Source organism: Notolepis coatsorum, assembly GCF_963971535.1.
Source record: "Notolepis coatsorum genome assembly, contig: SUPER_15_unloc_1, whole genome shotgun sequence".
Lineage (NCBI taxonomy): Eukaryota > Metazoa > Chordata > Actinopteri > Aulopiformes > Paralepididae > Notolepis > Notolepis coatsorum.
This window is the reverse complement of record NW_028174866.1, coordinates 116,084-138,665: the sequence shown is the minus strand read 5'-3', so window position 1 is coordinate 138,665 and position 22,582 is coordinate 116,084. Positions and strand designations below refer to the sequence as shown.

The window sequence follows — 22,582 nt, the reverse complement described above, 5'->3', positions numbered from 1 at the left end:
TTTAATAAAAGTTTGTTAATAGATAACCATTTCTGGACAGCATCAAAATGAGTCTGTAAAGAGTACTGAATTTGTTGAATATCAGACTTAGAAGAATAAATCACTGTATCATCAGCATACAATTGAGTAAGACAGTCAGATGGTATCAGGGTGAGATCATTAACAAATATAGAAAATAATAATGGTCCTAAAGATGATCCTTGAGGAACACCTTTATCCATAATCAAAAAATCAGACTGTTTACCCTGATATGATACACATTGACGTCTCTGGTGGAGATAGGAATTGAACCAAAGTAAAGAATTATTAGAGACACCAATAGCACACAGTTTGTCAAGAAGAAGATAATGATCAACCAAATCAAAAGCCTTTGTGAGATCTATAAATATTGCACCAGTAACCATGTTATTGTCCATTGCTGAGTGAACATCATTGGTCAACTTCAGAAGGGCTGTAGTTGTGGAATAGTTTGAATAGAATGCAGACCAGAGAAAGACTTTTGTCTTGTTTACATCAGGGTCCCCCACTTACAATTCATAATGAATTGTAAGTAAGGGTGCAATTAACACCGTGCAATCCATTATTTGTGGAGCCCGCCCTTTAAGTCTTTGAGCTATTAGACTACTAGGGTTCTTACTTTGCGTTTTGGTGTACTGAAAAATGCTCTGATGTCTGTATTTTTTCTTTTTTCTGCCATGGTACCTGGTTGGCTGGACACACACACACACACACACACATTTTCATTTCAGGTATTGTACCTTAAGATAATTGAAAATCTTGATTTACCGTAAATCCTCAAATATAGGTATTCTATTTACCTCAGCTGCAAAGAGCACCAGGCCTTTATTAGAGAGACTTGTTATATAAGGGGCAGGCCTTAATTTCTAAAACTGACACTCATGGACATAATCCCATCATTTTCAGACTTTTATTGCATTATTATTATTATTATTGTTATTATTATTATATTTTTAATGCGTACATTGTCTGTCTACATTTATTTAGACTAGCATTGGTATTTAAATATTAAGTGCAGTTGAGTAATTGTGGGATTAACGTAATTCACACACTGAACAGAGAACAGAGATGGAGGAGAACAGAGAACAGAGATTATTATTATTCTAGATAATATGACAACGTTAGCTAGCGGCTAACGCCAACGTTATATTATTATTATTTATTAGTTACGGACTTACGGTATGACCAGATGGCATTTCGGACCGTGAAACACTTTTATTGTATTGCGTGGTAGATGTTCTACCACTCGACATGTCTAACATAATAGTTTGTTTGAACAACTGAACTTAGTCACTCTGAGTCTCTGGAGCGTAACAGTAAGAAGCATTTTGTATGAAAGTATTCTGTACTTCTGTATGACAACTATTAAAGAACTTGAACTTGAACTTAGTGGAAAATCCTGCTGTTGTTGTAACTTGTGCGTTGTGCCTAAACTAGTGTTCACGAATCACGCTGCCTGCCTGTGTACCAGCTTACTGTTACACCTGGAGTGGAGGCTGCAGGCAGCGGCGCGCTGTGCAGACTGGAGTGTGAGTATTATTAATTTGATTGAAATTACGTAGTTATGGTTAGATACGATTTATATATTGGGGGGGGATATATCATATGATCAAAAAGTGAGGGAGCAAAGAGACAAGTTTGCTCCCCCAAGTTCAATAGTCCTGGAGCACGTGCATCGCCTGCTCTGTTACGTAGGTGCCTATGCTTGCATCACGTGTCCCCTCCGGTACACGAGGAGGCAGCCGTTGCATCTTTTCACCTGTACAGCGCGATCTCTCAGTGGCGAGGAGTAACGCGTGGGAGGGACACGCCGCCCCCGTTGCTTCCTGATTCTGCTGTACAGGCGCACCAACCGACCTGTAGGAGTCGCTGTCCACAACGTTCAATCCCCACCCACCGGCTTTCCCACCCCTAACACTGCCAATTGTGTTAGTATGAACGACCAGCCAAGCTGGTAGCAACGCCGAGAGCTGGGCTCGAACCCAGCATCTCCTGCATTAGTGGCGAGTGCCTGGCCAACTGCGCCACTTAGCCGCCCTTGCCTCATCGCTTCTTAAGATAAGATAAGATATTCCTTTATTGATCCCCTTGGGGAAATTCAGCCATCATAGCAGCATGGGGGGGGGGGGGTACAGGTAGTAGAAGACATGGTACAGGTCATATAATTATAGTACAGACAGAAGTACAGTACAGTGGAGAAGTAAAAATAAAAATAGAATAAATAAAAGGCAGTTAAACAATATAACAATATAATTAACTCTGGACATATGGGCAACAAGGTGCAAGATGAGGGTATGTATGCCCTCTCAGTAGAATCATTATGACTACCATTTATGGCCCTTTGCTCCAGCCCCAATGACATACAGTATATTCCTTAGATAATTATGGTCCTCAATCCTCCCATTGCTCTTATGCAACTTCACTTATCTTCTCACTGTAGGTCGTTACGTCAACTGAGTTCACTTCTGTTGTAATACTAATCAAGGGGTTTTTCATAGATTCTTTCCTCTGTAGGTGAAAGGTTAGCCAACCATGTTTGTATTTTAAATGGTAAGTTCAGAATTATTTTTGTATTCTATTTCCTACTTGCCAATGGTGTTGTCAATATTCATACTGGATACCCGACAATAATGGATGAAAGGAAGGCGGCTGGACAAGGCGCTCGTCACCAACACAAGAGACACTGGTATCGAATCCAGCTGTCAGCGTTGCTTCCGGCCTGGCCGGCCGTCATACTAACACAATTGGCAGTGTTAGCGGGAGGGAAGCCGGCGAGGGTGGGTCTGGGTCGTTGTGGACAGCGACTCCTACAGTTCGGTCGGGGCGCCTGCACAGCAAGGGAAGGATCTGGGAGAGGTAGTGTGACCTTCCACACGTTACTCTCCCAATGAGAGTCCGCGCTGCCAGGTGAAACGAAGTGGTGGGCTGGCTACATATGTGTCGGAGGAAGCATCTGATAGTCTCCGCCCTCCCAGACCGACGATAGGGGTAGAGTGCGCAACGACCAGGAAGGGGATTGGGAATTGGCATAACGACTAACATTGGGAGGGGAGAAAAACGGAAAAAGGAGGGGGAAAAAGATAATTAAAAATATATATAATGGATGAAAGGAAGTACAGCGAAGTGTCCAAAATTCTGAACTTATACCATTCAATGTGCAACCTTGGGTGGCTGATTTTCTTATATCCATTTCTGAAATGGGTATTGTACAGACGGTTAACGCTTTCACTACCACACTACAGAAGGTTAACCTTTCACTACCACACTACATAAGGTTAACCTTTCACTACCACACTACAGAAGGTTAACCCTTTCACTACCACACTACAGAAGGTTAACCTTTCACTACCACACTACAGAAGGTTAACCTTTCACTACCACACTACAGAAGGTTAACCTTTCACTACCACTACAGAAGGTTAACCCTTTCACTACCACACTACAGAAGGTTAACCCTTTCACTACCACACTAGAGAAGGTTAACCTTTCACTACCACACTACAGATGGTTAACCTTTCACTACCACACTACAGAAGGTTAACCCTTTCACTACCACACTACAGAAGGTTAACCTTTCACTACCATCTACCACACTACAGAAGGTTAACCTTTCACTCTCACACTACAGAAGGTTAACCTTTCACTACCACACTACAGAAGGATAACCTTTCACTACCACACTACATAATGTTAACTTTTCACTACCACACTACAGAAGGTTAACTTTTCACTACCACACTACGTAAGGGATAATGTATAGCTACGAGGTCATTGTCGCAAAATAATTGACCGACACGGAGTTTAAAATACCGAGCCGCCTCGGCGAGGTGTTTTAAACTTCAGTGAAGGTCAATTATTTTGCGACAATGATCAAGTATAGCTATACATTATCCCGCTTATTACATGGCTAACTTACTAACAATATACCTAATTCATTTTACATCGAATCGCAACACTGGTTCTGGCTCCGCTCGTTGCTCCGCCCTGTCATCGCTGGCAGCTTCCCCAGCTGCCGGCAGTTAACCTTTCACTACCACACTACAGAAGGTTAACCTTTCACTACCACACTACAGAAGGTTAACCTTTCACTACCACACTACAGAAGGTTAACCTTTCACTACCACACTACAGAAGGTTAACCCTTTCACTACCACACTACAGAAGGTTAACCTTTCACTACCACACTACAGAAGGTTAACCTTTCACTACCACACTACAGAAGGTTAACCTTTCACTACCACACTACAGAAGGTTAACCCTTTCACTACCACACTACAGAAGGTTAACCTTTCACTACCACACTACAGAATGTTAACCCTTTCACTACCACACTACAGACGGTTAACTGTTACAAATTTTAAAGTGAAAGTGAAAGAGTTAAAAATGTTTACAAATATACAAAGGGTCAGATTAAACCGAATATATATATTTATTACTTGAGATATATTGTATAGTATTTGTATATTGTCTGATATCCCTTGTATATTCTTTGTATATATACACGGAATATCCCTTTACCTAGGTACAGGCCAGACCATAATATTCGTTCTCCTATTGGACAGCGACCCCTAGGCGCCAACGGCCATACCCCCAATGGCAAGTTCAAAGCCACCGTCAAGACATGTCTCAACATGTCCAGGTTTGCGCAGTAATACGAGACAGAACTGAGGTTGGCACTAGATTATTCACCTTACGTATAAATACGTCGCAGGTGGATACAGAAGCACTTAGACCAAAACGTTGAAGCCTTCACCACGATACAACGTGCCGTGAAGTGGGCCTCTTTGCCCCTAAATAGAGCCTTGAGAACCGCGTGCGAATAGATAGCTAAAGTGTCAGAGTTTAACGCTGTATCGTCGAGTTCGACTTATTCTATTGTAAAGTAATAGTCTATTATTTATAGTGTATCGTGCGGCTACCGTTCTACAGTGACCATCATTACCACCGGTTCGTCGTACTCTAGCTAGTGCACTTATCCAGGCTGGGCGGCCTAACTCGCGCCGCCATCCGAGGAGTCCTAGACGAGAACCGTTGGATATGTACACCGGAGAACCTACACCGACGAATGCAGAGCCTTTTCCGGCTGGATTATATTGCTTTGGTACTGTGGCTGCTGGAGCAGAGAACTGTCTACCCCACTGCTGTGTGGGATCTACCCTGTGATGAGCACCATCGAGCCCGCCTCTAGGACCCACAGAGGCTGGCTAGCTTTCATCCATGCTGACGTGCATACTGGAGTATAGCTGTTGCTTTGTCTACGGACCAAGGGATTACTGCACTGGCTCCTGTATCTGGAGCCTCGTTATTCCTCGTTGATCCAGACTTTGCTCCCGAACATTCCTCTCCCCTGCTGGCTTACAACCGGAGGGAACCCCCTTAGTATCTCCAGCTGACTACGAGTGTGCCTTATGTAATTCTTATGCTACAGGTGGCGTCAGTTATACCCATCTTATTATGCTCATGGACTTACGCTCTTGACTTACTTAAGTGTTCTTCGCCTTACAAGCGCGACCAATAATTCTCATTCTGTAACCTATCGTTGCTGCTCTAATAATAAATACCTCTAAATAGAACTTTCTTTGTCAAGCCGTATTCTTGTGTGGGTGTTCACCAGATATACCGTGTACTGTATGGCCAGTAATTAAAGTACATAACTAAGTAGTGGTTTAATGATACCATACTCTCAATACAGTCAGGGAATTGTACCCCTCAGTTACACTAACACTGGCACATTTACTGTGCAGAAATGTACATTGATGTGCATTGTCTGTAAAAATAAAACAAAAAAAGTTGAATATAAATTGTATGTATATATTTGTTCAAATTATGCCTCAGTGGTATTACAGGCAGGCTAGAGCAAGCAGTCAAAGATAGTTGATCAAAATATATTACTTAGTATATTCCCTATATAATATGAGTATACATCACTTAGATAAAAGCACCCATGAGATTGTTATGTTAAAAAGCACACATCATTTCACTTGAGTCAGAACTAAGCCACAAGAACTCCATTTAAACTAAATCTTCCTCACAGCTCTCAAAAACAAAACCCCAAAATGATCCATGTAGGAAAACAACAGATAATCGAATGCAATCAGAGAGGCTCATCATGTCCAGTGCTGACAGAGACACGTCTTTGCGAGGGTTTGTGAAACGCTTCACCTTTGGACTTTCACCTTTGGCCTGCCACAAGGACTGCTTAGACTGGAAATCAACACATTAGCATCTCGTGCAGTAAGATGTGAGAAGTATAAAAGCCTCGACAACAGTCTTCGCTAACACAAGGACTCCTATCCACAGACTTCCGGAGCTTATTCAAACCCATCATGGGGGGAACCAAGCTCTGCCTTCTGCTGATGCTGGGCACCTATGCCTTGGCTCGTGAGTAGTGTTGTTTGTTTGTTTATTCCTATTCATAATTTTGTTGTTGTTCTTAGCTCTATTTATTTTACATTACATGTACATTCATACCAATTATTTGCCTGTTCTATTCTCCATCCATCTATCATCCATTGCAACACTATATTATCACGGATATCCAGTTGGGGGATCCCCCCTTTGAACAGCCCATCTGAGGTGTCTCTCCTCCACGCCGCCTGTGGTGCTTTTTTCCCCCCTATTGCTAGGTTTTTAGTGAGTCGTTCCTTATCTTCATTGGGGAACGTCTGGGAGTGTCACTTTTTGGATTTTATGGTGGTTTTTGTTCTGGATCTATTGTGATGTTTCTTCTTGACTTGTACAGCCCATGGGGGCTATTCCATGTGATCGCGGGCGATACAAATACATTTGATTTGATTCATTAGCTGATTTGAAGTGGTTAGAGAAAATACCATTGGTCGGGTATCTTTAAAGGAATTGTGGGAAATGCGCTTCTCCAGAGTCAGACAAGAAGATAGATACTGTCCTCTCTGTGCGTTCAGTAGAAAGCTATCCAGCTGCAAGCTAGCCTAGTAGAAATTCAGTAGAAAGCTAGCCTAGCTTAGCACAAATGAATGGAAGTAGATACGGATCAGCCGGACTAGCTTAAAACTCCGGGAGGGGTGTTTTTGGCCAACAGCTAGTCTAGCTGATCCGTGTCCGCTTCCATTAATTTGTGCTAAGCTAGGCTAGCTTTCTACTGAACGCAAAGAGAGGACATTGGTATCTATCTTCTTGTCTGACTCTGGAGAAGATGGTAAGTGCATTTCCCATAATGTTGGCGTGTCCCTTTAAAATGATGATGGTTACAGAGTTTTCTCCACACAGACCATACAAATGTAACCAACATGTCTAAAGTGTGTCCTCAGTGGGGATGCAGTCATTGTCTGATAGAACTTTTGGAAGTTGTATTAATTACACAGATTGTTAAAACCTGTGTACAAAATAAAAATACATGTTTTTAAATTACATTTTATAGAAATTGTCTATAGAAAAACAGTGAAGCAATTTAGTATTTTACTGCTGAGATGATCATACTGCTGATGGTAAAATTAACAACAGCTTATCTGAGCTCAGCCATACAGCGCAATAACCGCAATTTAAATAGAATTTCATATAGGTTAAGTAAGTAAAGATAAAGTAAAGTAAAGATATTCAAATTGAGTTATGTGGTGTTTTAAAATCTACTTTTCTCATTTACAGAGCAAGCAGTTGGAAATGCTGATGGACAATCTCCAACATGTTTCTGTAAGTTACATATTTATAGTTCTTCTTGTGATTATTATCTTTTCTAAAGGTCGTTTATGCTTTTCATGAGAAATACTGATATTGCAAAAAGGAACAATGAATAGGGACTGATTTCATGTCCTTAAAATACAGGTAGGCATAGGAAAAGTGATTGAGATTTTCAGGATTTTCCCCAAATTTAACTTTTAAACTGAACTTAAAGGAACATACTAACATAGGCGGCTGGGTATGGGCGGCTAAGTGGCGCAGTGGGCAAGGCGCTCGCCACTAATGCAGGAGATGCTGGGTTCGAGCCCAGCTCTCTGCGTTGCTTCCGGCTTGGTTGGTTGTTCATACTAACACAATTGGCAGTGTTAGAGGGTGGGAAAGCCGGTGGGTGGGGATTGGACGTTGTGGACAGCGACTCCTACAGGTCGGTTGGGTGACGCCTGCACAGCAGAGACAGGAAGTATCGGGGGCAGCGTGAGCCTCCCACGCGTTACTCCTCGCCACTGAGAGTCCGCGCTGTCTGGTGAAAAGATGCGACAGGCTGCATCCTCGCGTATCGGAGGGGACACGTGATGCAAGGCTTCTATCCTCCCTACGACAGACCAGTGGGAGGCATAGTCGAGCAACATTCAAGACAGGGGACTGGAGAATTGGCAATACGAAATTGGGATGGGAGAAAAATAGGAAAATAAGGAGAAAAAGTGAAAAAAATTAAATAAAAGGAACATACTAATATTATGGGAAATATCAATTTTCTCTCTGTGCACTCAGTAGAAAGCTCCCCGGCTGCAAGCTATAGGCTAGCTTAGCACAAATGAATGGAAGTTCAGCCGGATAGCTTTCCACTGAACGCACAGAGAGGAAATTGGTATCCATCTTGTCGTGTGACTCTGCAGAAGACTGTAAGCGCATTTGCCATAATGTCGGCATGTTCCTTTAACGAATGCGTCCTTCAAATGAAATATATTGCCCAGTCTGACTTTGCTCCCTCACTGATTAGATCTCCAGTCAGTATCAGGTCATCTTTTAGTCAACGGTGTCCTGCGTGTCGATGGCTGTGGATGTCCGATATTATCGGCCGATATCGGCTTTAAAATGTGATATCGGAAAATATCGGTATCGGTAAAAATAAAAAACAATAACAATATATATATATATTTTTTTTACATTTATTTAACCTTTATTTACCCAGACAAGCAAGTAAGAACCAATTCTTATTTTATTTATTGTCAAAAGTATGCATGTTGGTTTAATTCAACAACAAGATATATGTAATGTTAATTTTAACATGATCATATTTTGCACAGATAATGCTTACATTTAGAAAGCCTTTTGAATGCATCCAGTGAAATTATTAGTTACCTGAAATTATTCCGTTTTTTTGGGGGGAAACCCTGCATATATCGGTATCGGTTGATATCTGTATCGGTATCGGAAATTAAGAGTTGGACAATAACGGAATATCGGTATCGGTAAAAAAGCCAATATCGAGCATCCCTACTATATACCCAAGTCCACAGTTTCTTTTCTCAAGCGAAGAGAGAGCCTTTATGGATATCAAACTTTATTATTAAAAAAAGATGTATCCTATTTCCCAGCCTTCTAATGTCTAACTCTTAACTCAACCCTCTTCAGTGGGCAAAAGGTTCAGAAACTTCAGGAGGTATGTGTACCAGTATGAAGCCCAAACCTTGAGCGGAGTGGCCGTGGCAACCGATGTCAAGAATGGTCCCAAAGTGTCCTGCAAGGTGAGCCTCGTGCCACCAGCACCCCTACCATGTCACCTTAACCCTTTCACTGCCACACGACAGCCGGTTAACCCTTTCACTGTGACAATACAGAAGCACCCCTACCATGTCACCTTAGAGAAAAGTGACAGATCTAATACCATTCCTTTTTATCATTGAACTTTTGTTTTATCCTGGTTAGTGAGATTCAAGATCTCTTTTTCAAGAAAGACCACATTAACATACCATGGATTACGAACATACACACATCTGAAAACATCCATAAAATATTCTTCACAAAAGAAAAAGAGAGACCTGTCCGAGAAGGTTAGCAGTACACATAGCTCCAAAACACAACATAAAACGTATATATATATATATATATATCAATATAAACACTCAAGCTAATAGCGCAAAAGTATAACAAAAGTGCAAGGGGAAACAGGAATGTACTTTCTTTGTTGTACAGGTTGAAATCGATGTGCCCCGAACCTGCAGCTTCATCGTGCGAACAAGCGAGTGCTCTCTGAGCAAGGTGGTCAACATGGAGGCGGGTGCCCCAGTGTTTGGTGCCGTGGATGCTGGAGCCTTCGAGGCTGCCATGGCAAAGTAAGTCATCTTACAGTAGCTATGTCACAAGGTAGAGTTAACTCTTGGCTGAAGAGCTACTTGGAAAACAGACAGCAATGTGTGCAAATTAATGACATTGTGTCAGGATTTAGGAAGGTCACCTGTGGAATACCCCAGGGATCGGTGATAGGTCCAAAGCGTTTTATACTTTATATGAATGATATTTGCAATGTTACTGAACTGTTCAAATTCTTTATTTTTGCAGACCATACAAATGTATATTGCTCAGGAAGTAATTTAAAGGAACTTCTGTTTAATATTGAAAGTGAGCTGTAAATTCTCAACTTTTTTTTAAAATTGTCTCTCAATATTAAGAAAACTACATTTATGGTACGAAACAAAATTGATGGGGATATCATGTAAAAAAATCTGTGGTGTTAAAATTGAAAGAGTTTGAGATAACATTTCTAGGAGTAGTTATTGAAAATGAACATGGAAAGAACATATTAACTATATTCAAGGACATTTTCAAAAAAGGCAGTAGCAATCCTGTATACATGTAAGGATATGAAACTATAAGGCCTTGTACATAATTTACTGCTCACTTATACTTCCTTACATATCATACTGTGTGGAAGTATGGGGGTCGACATTTAAAAAGACTAAACTAAAACCAATAATCTTACTGCAAAAGTGGGCAAAAATAATGCAAATAATGTGCAGAGCTAAAGCAAAGTTACTCTCGGCTGTGTGCAACGTCTTTTTTTCAATACATGAAAGAAAATGTGATTTGAAAGACATTTGTAAAATTACTGTTCAAAAAGCTAAGAAAGGGATTAAAAGGAGATGTATTTCTATTGTTGGGGAACGTGTGGAACAATGCTGATGAGTATGAATAGTATGAATGAGTAATTCATTTTTGGTTTTAAAAAAAAAAACGGTTTGTATAGCTATTTTTTAAGCTTACAAATGTGAATCATTCTTATTTTGTTATTCTTTTGTTTCTGTTTTGGAGGCTTCATTTGATAGGAATATTGGTCAGGCATGTATAAGCATTGCTTGGAGTTAAGGGGCCAAGAAGAAGATGTATCAGCATTATGCTTCAGCCTGTACCTTTTCAGTCACTGTAAAATCAAAGACCGTTGACAGTCTGAGATGATTGTGCCTATTGTATTGTGTGAGATGACTGAATACAACTACTACTACTACTACCCCTCCCAACAAATATTCTGGGATCTCTGGTACTGCTCGATGATCCTGGTATGCTGGGATCTCTGGTACTGCTCGATGATCCTGGTATGCTGGGATCTCTGGTACTAATCGATGATCCTGGTATTCTGGGATCTCTGGTACTGCTCGATGATCCTGGTATTCTGGGATCTCTGGTACTGCTTGATGATTCTAACACTTGAGGCATATAAGCAGGGATGTAGAGGGTTAAACCCACCTAAACTCAGTTAACCCACCTTTTTAGGATCATATAAAATGCGATGGTTGAAATTCTATAGTATAGATATACTGTATTAATATCAGATTGATGCAAGGTATACGAAAATATGGTATTTTCTTAGGGAAATAAAAAAAGATGTATACTATTTTGAACCAAAATGTATATACTACGGGTGATTATTGGTGTTCCTGTGATCATCGATCCGAGTTCATAGTTTATCCTCGTTTCATTTTGCCGATCGATCTGCCCTCCTTGTTCAGGAACCCTAACCCTAACCCTCCTTGTTCAGGAACCCTAACCCTAACCCTCCTTGTTCAGGAACCCTAACCCTAACCCTCCTTGTTCAGGAACCCTAACCCTAACCCTCCTTGTTCAGTAACCCTAACCCTAACCCTCCTTGTTCAGGAACCCTAAACCTAACCCTCCTTGTTCAGGAACCCTAACCCTAACCCTCCTTGTTCAGGAACCCTAACCCTAACCCTCCTTGTTCAGTAACCCTAACCCTAACCGTCCTTGTTCAGGAACCCTAACCCTAACCCTCCTTGTTCAGTAACCCTAACCCTAACCCTCCTTGTTCAGGAACCCTAAACCTAACCCTCCTTGTTCAGGAACCCTAACCCTAACCCTCCTTGTTCAGGAACCCTAACCCTAACCCTCCTTGTTCAGGAACCCTAAACCTAACCCTCCTTGTTCAGGAACCCTAAACCTAACCCTCCTTGTTCAGGAACCCTAACCCTAACCCTCCTTGTTCAGGAACTCCCTGAAGGTCACAGTTGAGGGACGGACAGACGTCAAGCTCTTCCCCGAGGCCGACGAGCCCGTCCACATCCTGAACATCAAGAGGGGCATCATCTCTGCCCTGGTTGTGCCCGTCCTGGAGGAGGAGAGGAACCAGCGATCCTCATTCTATCCCCCTCGTCATTGGCAGGCCACCGTGCACGGAGTCTGCGACTCCGTCTACACCGTCAACGCCGCAGAGGACATCGCCACGGATGTGACCATTACCAGAGACCTGTCTGGATGTGACCGCTTCATTGCTCAGAGGGACCACACTAGCCCCCTGGCCCTCATCTCTGGCATGGTAAGAGGGACCACACTAGCCCCCTGGCCCTCATCTCTGGCATGGTAAGAGGGACCACACTAGCCCCCTGGCCCTCATCTCTGGCATGGTAAGAGGGACCACACTAGCCCCCTGGCCCTCATCTCTGGCATGGTAAGAGGGACCACACTAGCCCCCTGGCCCTCATCTCTGGCATGGTAAGAGGGACCACACTAGCCCCCTGGCCCTCATCTCTGGCATGGTAAGAGGGACCACACTAGCCCCCTGGCCCTCATCTCTGGCATGGTAAGAGGGACCACACTAGCCCCCTGGCCCTCATCTCTGGCATGGTAAGAGGGACCACACTAGCCCCCTGGCCCTCATCTCTGGCATGGTAAGAGGGACCACACTAGCCCCCTGGCCCTCATCTCTGGCATGGTAAGCGTTTACACAATGTCAGTGTTCTAACAACAACAAGTGCATTTGTTTATTTGTTTATTTATGGATCCCCATTAGTCTACACCCATGGGTGAAAGACTATTCTTCATGGGGTCCTAACACACAACCTACAACATTACAGTACATTACATTTCAGTAACAAAAAAACTATAAAAACATAACAAACACCTAAGCCCTAAGCACATTCTCAACATCTTCAAAATCTCACCAAAGAAAACTCACAAAGGCTCCAACCACAAATACTAACTAAACTAAACTAACAATACTAACTAAATAAATCAGTAACTCAACTGTATTTCACCATTCATAACAGCATCCTTAAACTAGGTGTTACGATTGGGTAGGTGTGTTGGACTTGGACCCAATTGCAGAGTTGAACATAGGAGGCGGAATGCGATAGTTGTTCTTTCACAATTAAACAGTTTCTTTACTGTGAACAGGAAGCATAACACGATAAAGCAAATACTTTGAAACAGGCAAATCAAAGGGAAGACGTAAGTCTCCAAAAACGAGGAAGTAGTTCTAAACTCGAACTGAGAAATGTTTGTAGGGAAAACATCCACACGATAATACATTAATTCATAAATTGAATACTAAATGTACAAAGCACGACACCACTCTTTGTATCACCATTATGCTCCCGACATGAGCGATAACAAATGCTTCAGGTACTGAAAGATAAGTCTTTCTAGCCTTTGATCATTTAATCCACTCGTCACCTGCTCCTCCGTCAAAGTCTCTGATCAACGCGTCTGCTCGCCTCCGCGTTGTGTCTTAATCTAACTTACCCCGGAAGGAACTCACATCTCATAACATTCTCCCCCTAGCAACAGGGCCCCGCCCCCTCTTCTCGTTACTATGTGACACTACGTGCAACGGCTGGTCACCTTTAACACACTAAACGTCCTCTTCTATTGATGTCGAACTCTCCCCATAGCTCTGACCAAACCTCCCCCACCAGTGCATATCAGTTGTTGATATTACCAGCTTGCAGACGACCTTGGAGCCCATGGCTCTATTAGCCTGTGGCTTCCCAGTAACTTGAAAACACACACCACTAAATACTGTCCTCCTCATCTGAGATCTAATAGCAGATGCTGTCATCTCCAGATATTTACATTATATCCACATTGAAAAACAAGGGCCCTCATTTATCAATTTTTCTTAGAAAGTATTCTATTTTCATACGTAAGCACAGAATTTAGAATGTGTGCACGCACAAAAAAAACGGGATTTATCAACCGTGTGTACACAGGTCCTACGCTCCTCCGTGTTGATAAATACCTCTTTGTTCTACCGTCAATGCTCGTGCATGATTATCCATATATGGTCATGAAAGTGATGAAACACCCCCCATGGGATGTGAAATAATGGACTGACCCGAGCGGAACTCTGAGAAACTTCACGGGAGATTGTTCACTGAGGCGCTGCCGAACCAAGAAGACACGACGCGTGTTATGGGATAAATAAAAGGCTGACTTGTAAACGGTGATGTCAGATATCAACGGCTCCCTAAGACCATTGCTGCAATTCTGCCTGGACAGCTCAAAATACTAATAAAGACCGTTCGTTGACCACTGTTTGGCGTTGGTGGTTTGATTGATTGATTGAAACGTTTATTAACAGATTGCAGAATGGGTACAGTAGCCTACAGTACAGCTCAATACATACAATTATTAAGGGGATGCAGACCAGAGAAAGACTTTCGTCTTGTTTACATCAGGGTCCCCCATTTTCAATTCATCATGTGTGTGTCATTATAACCGTGCTGTAATATGAATGCCTTTATTAGTTGTGTTCGATTGGCTATAATATGATTTTTAGAGGCATCTATTTTGAATGAATGAATGAATGAAAACTTTATTTAACAGATTGCAGAATGGGTAAAATACAGTACGGCTCAATACACACAATTGTTAAGGGGATGCAGACCAGAGAAAGACGTTTGTCTTGTTTACATCAGACGTTTGTCTTGTTTACATGTTTACCCTGTTGTTGTCGGTATTAGCCTAATAATACCGACAACAAAATAGATGCCTCTAAAAATCATATACTATTAGGTAGCCTATATGAATTACATATAATAGCAGCCATAGCCTACATTATGCAACAGTGTATGCGACGGACCAGTGTATACCAGTGTATACCTTATATCATATCATATTCATATAATAGTTTACTCTATCAGCATACCAGCATGTAATACGTTCTGAGTGTGTATCTACCTCAACTCCTTATTAAATTTGCGCATAGATTGCAGAAATACGGGAACGTTTTGATTTATATTAAAAGGCTTTGACATTGTAAAACTAAATACGTGGAATTCTGTAAGCATAATACAAGTCATATCACCCACACGATATATGCTCTGTGTCCAGAGCATGTATGCTTTTCATTCATTTAAGACATTATTGCAAGGGTTTTGTAATACACATACACCCTGGTCTCATTGCAATGCGTTTTTTATTCTTTCTTATACAGTAGGAAGGGGAAGAACACTATCGTGGGTGTTCATATGACTTGTATTCTGCTTAGAGCTTCGAAATTCCACTTGTTTCGTTTAACGTAAAGCCTTTTAAATATAATCAAAACGTTCCCGTGTTTCTGCGGTCTGTGCGCAAAATAATAACAAGTTGAGTTACGCGGAGCGCAGTCAGTCAGTACACCCCGTATATTCCGACGATAACGCTATATAAACCATGCTGCATTCATTCGGAGATAAAGACCTATTATTCCAAATGCTATTTATAGGGTTGACCATAATTACACTACTGTTGCTATTTTACAATGAACTATAATGAATTACGGTTCATACACAACATGCCAGTGTTGAAACGAATGCACAGAAGCGTATTTCCTTGTTGTAATAATATATTCTACCAACGGGCGCCAGCTACGCATGGTCCGACCTGTGCTTAAATATACACACAAAGTCAAGCACAAGTTCAAATTGATAAATCCCACACTTTGCTTAGAAATTATCGTACGCACGGGTTACGCACATATCTGTGCGTACGCCACGTTGATAAATGAGGGCCAAGGATTCTATCAGGTAGTACTCACGCCTGTGGACAGAGAATAACTGACAAAGAGAGAGGACATCAGGTGAGCAATGAGCATATGAAGGAGTGTCAACTACACACAGCAGGCGTTAATTAGCAATCAGGGCAAATTAGAAGAGAGGAAGGGTGAAATACTCCAGGGTGGCGCTAGGACTTTTACCAGAGAGCAAAAGACCCAAACGTTACAACTAGGTACATCAGGCGTGTAGGGCTCCACCTACCCCAAAAGTCTGGGTCCAAGCTATAACAGGCATTTTTGCTCATAGTCAGCTTGCAAAGTGACATCCCAAATCAAATCTTGTAATTGCAGATCATTAGTCTATTGTGGCCTTGCAATTGACTCTCTCGGGTTAAACATATATGTTGAGTCCAATTTGCTAGTGAGGGAAGATGAATGTCTCTTTTTGTTTATATCTGAAATGAGTTTACACATTTCTATTCATATCTAAATTGGCTACTTTTTCTACATTGTCTACATCAGCTTTTACTTTAGCCTGCATCTCATTTGGCTTGATTTCATTGAGATGCTCTGTGGTGTTGTTCAATGTTTAAAGATCATTGTGTAAGTCACGCAATGTCATTGCTCATAAATATCAGCAAATAGCTGATTAAACAATAATCACTGAAAGATAAACATGTTATGGCAACTGTAAGCATATATTATGTATTGAGTAAGACAATGCATTAGGCATATGATTGATGCCATTTATAAACATATTAACAACCCAGGTCTGGGAAAATGGTAACATTTATTTTAAAGGACCAATTGGATATGATCTTCCTTTTTGAAACGTTGTCTTTGTTTGGGTATTTGTTTGTTATTTTAGGTGTGTGTGTGTGTGTGTGGGTGGGTGGGGGTGTGTGTGTGTGTGTGTGTGTGTGTGTGTGTGTGTGTGTGTGTGTGTGTGTGTGTGTGTGTGTGTGTGTGTGTGTGTGTGTGTGTGTGTGTGTGTGTGTGTGTGTGTGTGTGTGTGTGTGGGTGGGTGGGTGGGTGGGTGGGTGGGTGGGTGGGTGGGGGTGTGTGTGTGTGTGTGTGTGTGTGTGTGTGTGTGTGTGTGTGTGTGTGTGTGTGGGTGTGTGTGCGGGGGGGGGGGGGGGTTATAGCCTATATCAGTTTGTGATTTTACAACTGTTATTTTCATTGGTTACTGATTAAGACTATAAAATGATAGATACTGTTGTGTTAGAAGTGATTTGTGATTAATGTGTAGAAGTGATTTATGATTAACATGCTATTGCTGGATGGGTCAGGCGGGGGTCAAATCATGTCCATTTACATGATCAATATAAGCACCTTTCAGGTGTATCAGCACTCTGTTACCTTCCCGCTTTCATGATATAACAAAACATGATATTTTTTCATCCTTCCCATCAGCACTACCCTCTCTCCAAGATGATTAGCAGCACCCAGACCTGCAATTACAACTTTGACAACCAGAAGAAGCACATGACGGCTGGAACCTGCACCGAGAAGCACATCTTCTTGCCTTTCTCTCACCAGTAAGTACCTACAGGGATACAACAATGGTACAGTCCAAACCTGCCAGTCTACAAAATGGTAGCAGTGCAAACATATAGGCTGATTCTTTCAATTGTTGGAATCTTCTTGTTTTTTGTATGTATCTACCAATGGCATGGTAGAGAACCTTTTGTTATTGTTATGGAGATACATGCATTTCGTAGCTATATAGCCATAGTATTTCTACATAGTATGGCTATTTGCTGACATTTTGTCGTCATTTGTTCTTAAAATAGAAATGAACATGGAGTTTCCACTGAAGTGAAACAGACTCTGACTCTGCAGGAGACTAACAAAATCAAGGACAGGGTCTTTGATCACAGTGAGTATTTGTTATTGTTTGTTTAGGTCTTTGAATATGTCAAAATATGTAAAAGTGGGCGGCTAGGTGGTGTAGTGGGCAAGGCACTCGCCACCAACGCAGGAGACGCTGGGTTCGAGCCCAGCTCTCGGCGTTGCTACCAGCTTGGCTGGTCGCTCATACTAACACAATTGGGAGTGTTAGAGGGTGGGAAAGCTGGTGGGCGGGTCCTGGTTGTTGTAAACAGCGACTCCTACAGTTCGGTCGGGGCGCCTGCACAGCGAGGGAAGGATCTGGAGGGAGGTAGTGTGACCTTCTACACGTTACACTCTCCCAGTGAGAGTCTGCGCGGCCAGGCTGGCTGCCGGCTGGCTGCACATGTGTCGGAGGAAAGCATGTGATAGTCTCCGGCCTCTCGGACCAACAGTAGGGGGGGGGAGTGCGCAACAACCAGGAAGGGGGTTGGGAATTGGCATAACGACTAACAGTGGGATGGGAGAAAAATCGGAAAAAGGAGGGGGGGGGGGGAGATAATAATAAAAAAATATATATACATGTAAAAGTTTGCAGCAAAGTCTTACTGGTTCCTGTATTATTATTCTGCAAAGATGAAGACAACCTAAAGTTCCTGCCCATGGAGGCTGTTGAGGACAAGGCCCCGGTCCAGAGCACTGAGGCTGTCATGGCCGCCATGAGGGAGCTGAACACCCTGTCTGAACACTCTATGGGTCACCAGCGTGCCGCCATCTTCCAGAGGCTCGTGTCTGAGCTTCGTGGCCTGGAGAGCCAGACCATTCGCCCTCATGCGAATGAGATGATGGAGATGTCCAACTCCCTGACGTTCCAAGCCCTGGCCCAGTGTGGTACCCCAGGCTGCAACAGTGCCCTGCTGTACATCCTCAGTACCTTCGACAGTTCTGCGTTCGACGGCGCCGTCTACGCTCTGAGTCTCCTGCCCAACCCCTCCCGTCTTATGGCCAAAGACATGCTGGACATGGCTCGGGAGAAAACGAGCAAGCCCATCATGTACGCCCTGAGCAACGTGGTCAGGAGGTCAGTGGAAACCAGCTATTTCCACTTGTGAGCGTCAAAGAAATCCATCTCACATCTCATTACGGTGACGGTGAACAGTGTGTTTATTTGCGTGTGAACGCCGTGCTTTGGTTTCCAGGCTGTACCAGGCCGAGGGCGTCACCCCCGAGATCACTGCCGTGTCCGAGTTCACGGCTTCTATTCTGGGCGCCGATTGCGCCGGGGAGAAAGAGTTGACCTTCTTGGCTCTGAGGGTAAGCAACCATTTATGAAATCGAGCCCTAAATGCACTCCTTATAATCAAACGCTATAAGAACATATCCAGTTACTGACATGTTTTTCTGTGTTCCTATCCTATTCCATCCAATTTGCAGGTTGTTGGTAACATAGGAGATGCTATGGAGGCTGCGGATCCCAGTGTAAAGACCACCCTTCTGACGTGCATGAGACAGCCGGCCGCCGCGCTGTCCGTCCAGCTGGCTGCCATCCAGGCCTTCAGACGCATGTCTGTAACCGAGGAGGTAAATAACCAGCAAGACCCTTTTGAAGGTCAATACAGTAGGCAGTGATGTACCTGAACGTATTCAACGAACGATCGTTCATGAACTTGTTCATATTTTGGGCGAACGTCAACTGAACGTACTGTGTTTCCGCTAGATGAACGTAATTGTGAACACGTTCATTCTCGGCGCTCTATCACAGTATAACTTCGTTCAAAAGTGTGCCAGATTTGGGATGGCCGCACGGGCGCACGGGCGCACACACACACGTGCGTGTTGCGTGCAGAGAGAGAGACTCGTTACGTGGGCCGCCCCTTCAAGGCAATGGTCGGGGAAACACTGATAAATAATCACAGTGTGATGGAAATGCCAGTATTCTGATTGCTGTCTGTGGTTCTACATGGGTTGTGGCAATAATTTTGACAAATAATAGCTCGCAGCAACATATTGAAAAAAGAACTATAAACTAGTTCATTTTTTAAACCATGAACTTTAGTTAAACATTTTTTATTATGAATTGAACTAGTTCATTTTAAAATGTGTGAACTGTGAACTGAACTAGTTAATGTAGAAAGTGAACTTTCCCAACACTGACAGTAGGAATAAGTTATAGTTTTTAGACAAACCTCCTCCCTCCCATAATACATCAATGGATAAGTGTCTGCATGTGTGCCTCTACAGGTGCGCTCTAACATCCAGGGAGTCAGCCAGTATGCCATGGAAGCGTGGCAGAAGCGCATCGCAGCCTACCTGATTTTGATGAGGCATCCTGAAGCCAGTGACCTGGAGTTGGTGAGGAAGGTGCTCACCCAGGAGCAGGATGCGCTGGTCAAGGCCTTTGTGACCTCTCACATCTACAACATCATCAACTCCGAGGATCCTGAGACCCAGAAGTAAGAGTCCCTTGGAAGTGTCAGATGCAATTCGCTGAATAGAAACTCTCACCTTATATTATTCAGGCCTATTGGACCAACGATGCTGATTTATTTAACCAGCTAACTGACATTGACTTATTTAACGTGTTTCTTCTCAGGCTGGGTAGTAAGATCCTGAAAGTCCTGCAGGGCAATGACGTCAACGTCATCTTTGATCCTTCTAGCCAGTTGCCTAGGGAGGTGTTGCTGGAAACTACCTTGATTGGCTTGGTTGGCTACCATATGGATATCTGGGAGGTAAATTAAACTAGGACCTATATGCATAATATACATATACATATATATATTAGTGCTGTCAATCGATTACAATATTGAATCTGATTAATCGCATGATTGTCCATAGTTAACTTGTGATTAATCGCATTAAAAAGATTTAAATAAAATGTATTTACCTTAACACTTTCGGGGCCATTTGGATCCGTCTAAAATCACTGTAGATGGCCAGCATATCATAATAGACTTGCACAGTCCGTGTGGCTGTTTGTAGAGCTAAATCTATACTTTATAGTATTGCTATCTGTCCATTCTCATTGTCAATTGAGACCATAAACCGTCCCTTCAAAATGGCTTAAAGAAATAATTTTTTAATCAATACGTTCTCATTTTATAGCGTCTTGAATATAAGCGTTATAAGGGATTTCGGCTAGGATGTTTCCTGGAAGGCGAGAGACAGGCCGCTAAGCTACTAACGTTAAATCCAGTGGCATTTCGGATATACAGAAGTTACAGTTAAAACTCAAACTGCATATGATTGGTATTGATGGTCCACCATGAATGCATGAAGGGGCGGGGGACGTCGTTTCTGATGATTGATTACCAATAACCGTGTTAGCCTCAGTAGCCACATTCATTGATAGAGTGGATGGCTATCAAAACAAGGCCTGATCAGCGTGTAATTTACGTGGACAAGATCTTACCGTGGGCCGGTTGGATCCCCTAGAGCATTTCCCAGTTATCGATCGTCATCTGGTCGATTGATATGTCCATTGGCTGATTATAAATTTGTTTACTGCATAGTGAAATCCGCGTCCCAAAACGTATTCCGTGCAACAGGCTATAGGCATCATAGATATCTATATAGAACACTAGATAGCTTACCCGCGCTGCCGGCCAATGTAGAGCGACGTCGTCGTAGGGCCGCCATCTTGCTCGAGGCAGCTCTGCTACTGATAACATTAATGTCTACTTTTTTTACTTAAAGGCATTTTTATTTTATTTTTTTTACAAACCGCTTGAATCATAGCCACATTAATAATGCTTGTAATAAACCAAACCGTTTGTAAATCCGTCAATATTTCAGCGAGTATATTTTTGTCTGTGCAGCTCACTCACCCTCACTCAAGGCTGACTGGGGCAAGATGGCGGCGGTTCAGTGACGCTGGTGACTCCGCCTTAAGCTATCTAGTGTTCTATATATATCTATGATAGGCATCGCTTCAGGTTAGTAGAAAACTACATTGTAAATCCAGAAAAAACAAGACAACTTCTGCCACAGGGAACACTGCATTATCGAGATAGCGCCCCTAAGCGGATCTGGCCGGTAATGCACTTTTTCGAATTCAAAGAGTAGGGTACTTCTGCAGTGCTGCTCGGCAACCTTTATTAAAGGTTATTAAATGGAATAAAAGCCAAAAAAACCTTGCCACGGAGATGTCCGTGGTTGGTTCTTTAAGCATGGATTCGAACCATGGATTTATCCGTGGTTCGTCCCCAATGTGTTAAACAGATATTTTTCAGGTTCCAAGTTTTAATACTTACTTTTACTACTTATCAACATGAGAGTCAACAAATGCTTGCTTTATGCAGCCATTTAACACAAAAGGATGACCCTCATGGATTGCAAATTTGCATCAAATTCAAAACAGAATGATGCACAAAATAACTTAAAATAAAATAATAATTTAAAACAATGAATAAAGTGTGCATGAAATAATAGGGGAAAGAAAACGTTAGGAACTTGTTACATTCACCCACACAAGGGCTGAGTAATCACACACCCCCCCTCTCTCTCTCACACACACTCTCCCAGCTCTCTTTCTCTCTTGCCCCTTCCTCATCTCTCTCACCCCCCTCTCTCTCTCTCTCTCACACACACACACACACACACACACACACACACACACACACACACACACACACACACACACACACACACACTCACACACACACACACACACACACACACACACACACACACACACACACACACACACACACACACACATATATATATATATTAAGGCTGTCAAATATATCGCGTTAATATCGCGTTAACTCCCGATTCTATTAATGCCACTAATTTTTTTAACTCAAGATT

At 42.5% G+C, this 22,582-nt stretch overlaps 1 protein-coding gene across 1 annotated transcript in view; it reads left to right on the top strand.

Moving 5' to 3' along the window:
- LOC311242256 (apolipoprotein B-100-like) overlaps positions 1 to 22,582 on the top strand; it is a gene marked incomplete at both ends in the record, with an annotated part of 53,420 nt that overhangs the window by 16,212 nt on the left and 14,626 nt on the right. Inside the window, 12 exon segments of the mRNA XM_084338455.1 lie at positions 6,319 to 6,399; positions 9,307 to 9,419; positions 9,868 to 10,007; positions 12,172 to 12,499; positions 17,354 to 17,478; positions 17,734 to 17,819; positions 18,407 to 18,851; positions 18,970 to 19,084; positions 19,205 to 19,351; positions 20,012 to 20,223; positions 20,290 to 20,326; positions 20,329 to 20,502. Of these exon segments, the coding sequence (XP_084194581.1) occupies positions 6,319 to 6,399; positions 9,307 to 9,419; positions 9,868 to 10,007; positions 12,172 to 12,499; positions 17,354 to 17,478; positions 17,734 to 17,819; positions 18,407 to 18,851; positions 18,970 to 19,084; positions 19,205 to 19,351; positions 20,012 to 20,223; positions 20,290 to 20,326; positions 20,329 to 20,502 (2,003 nt within the window).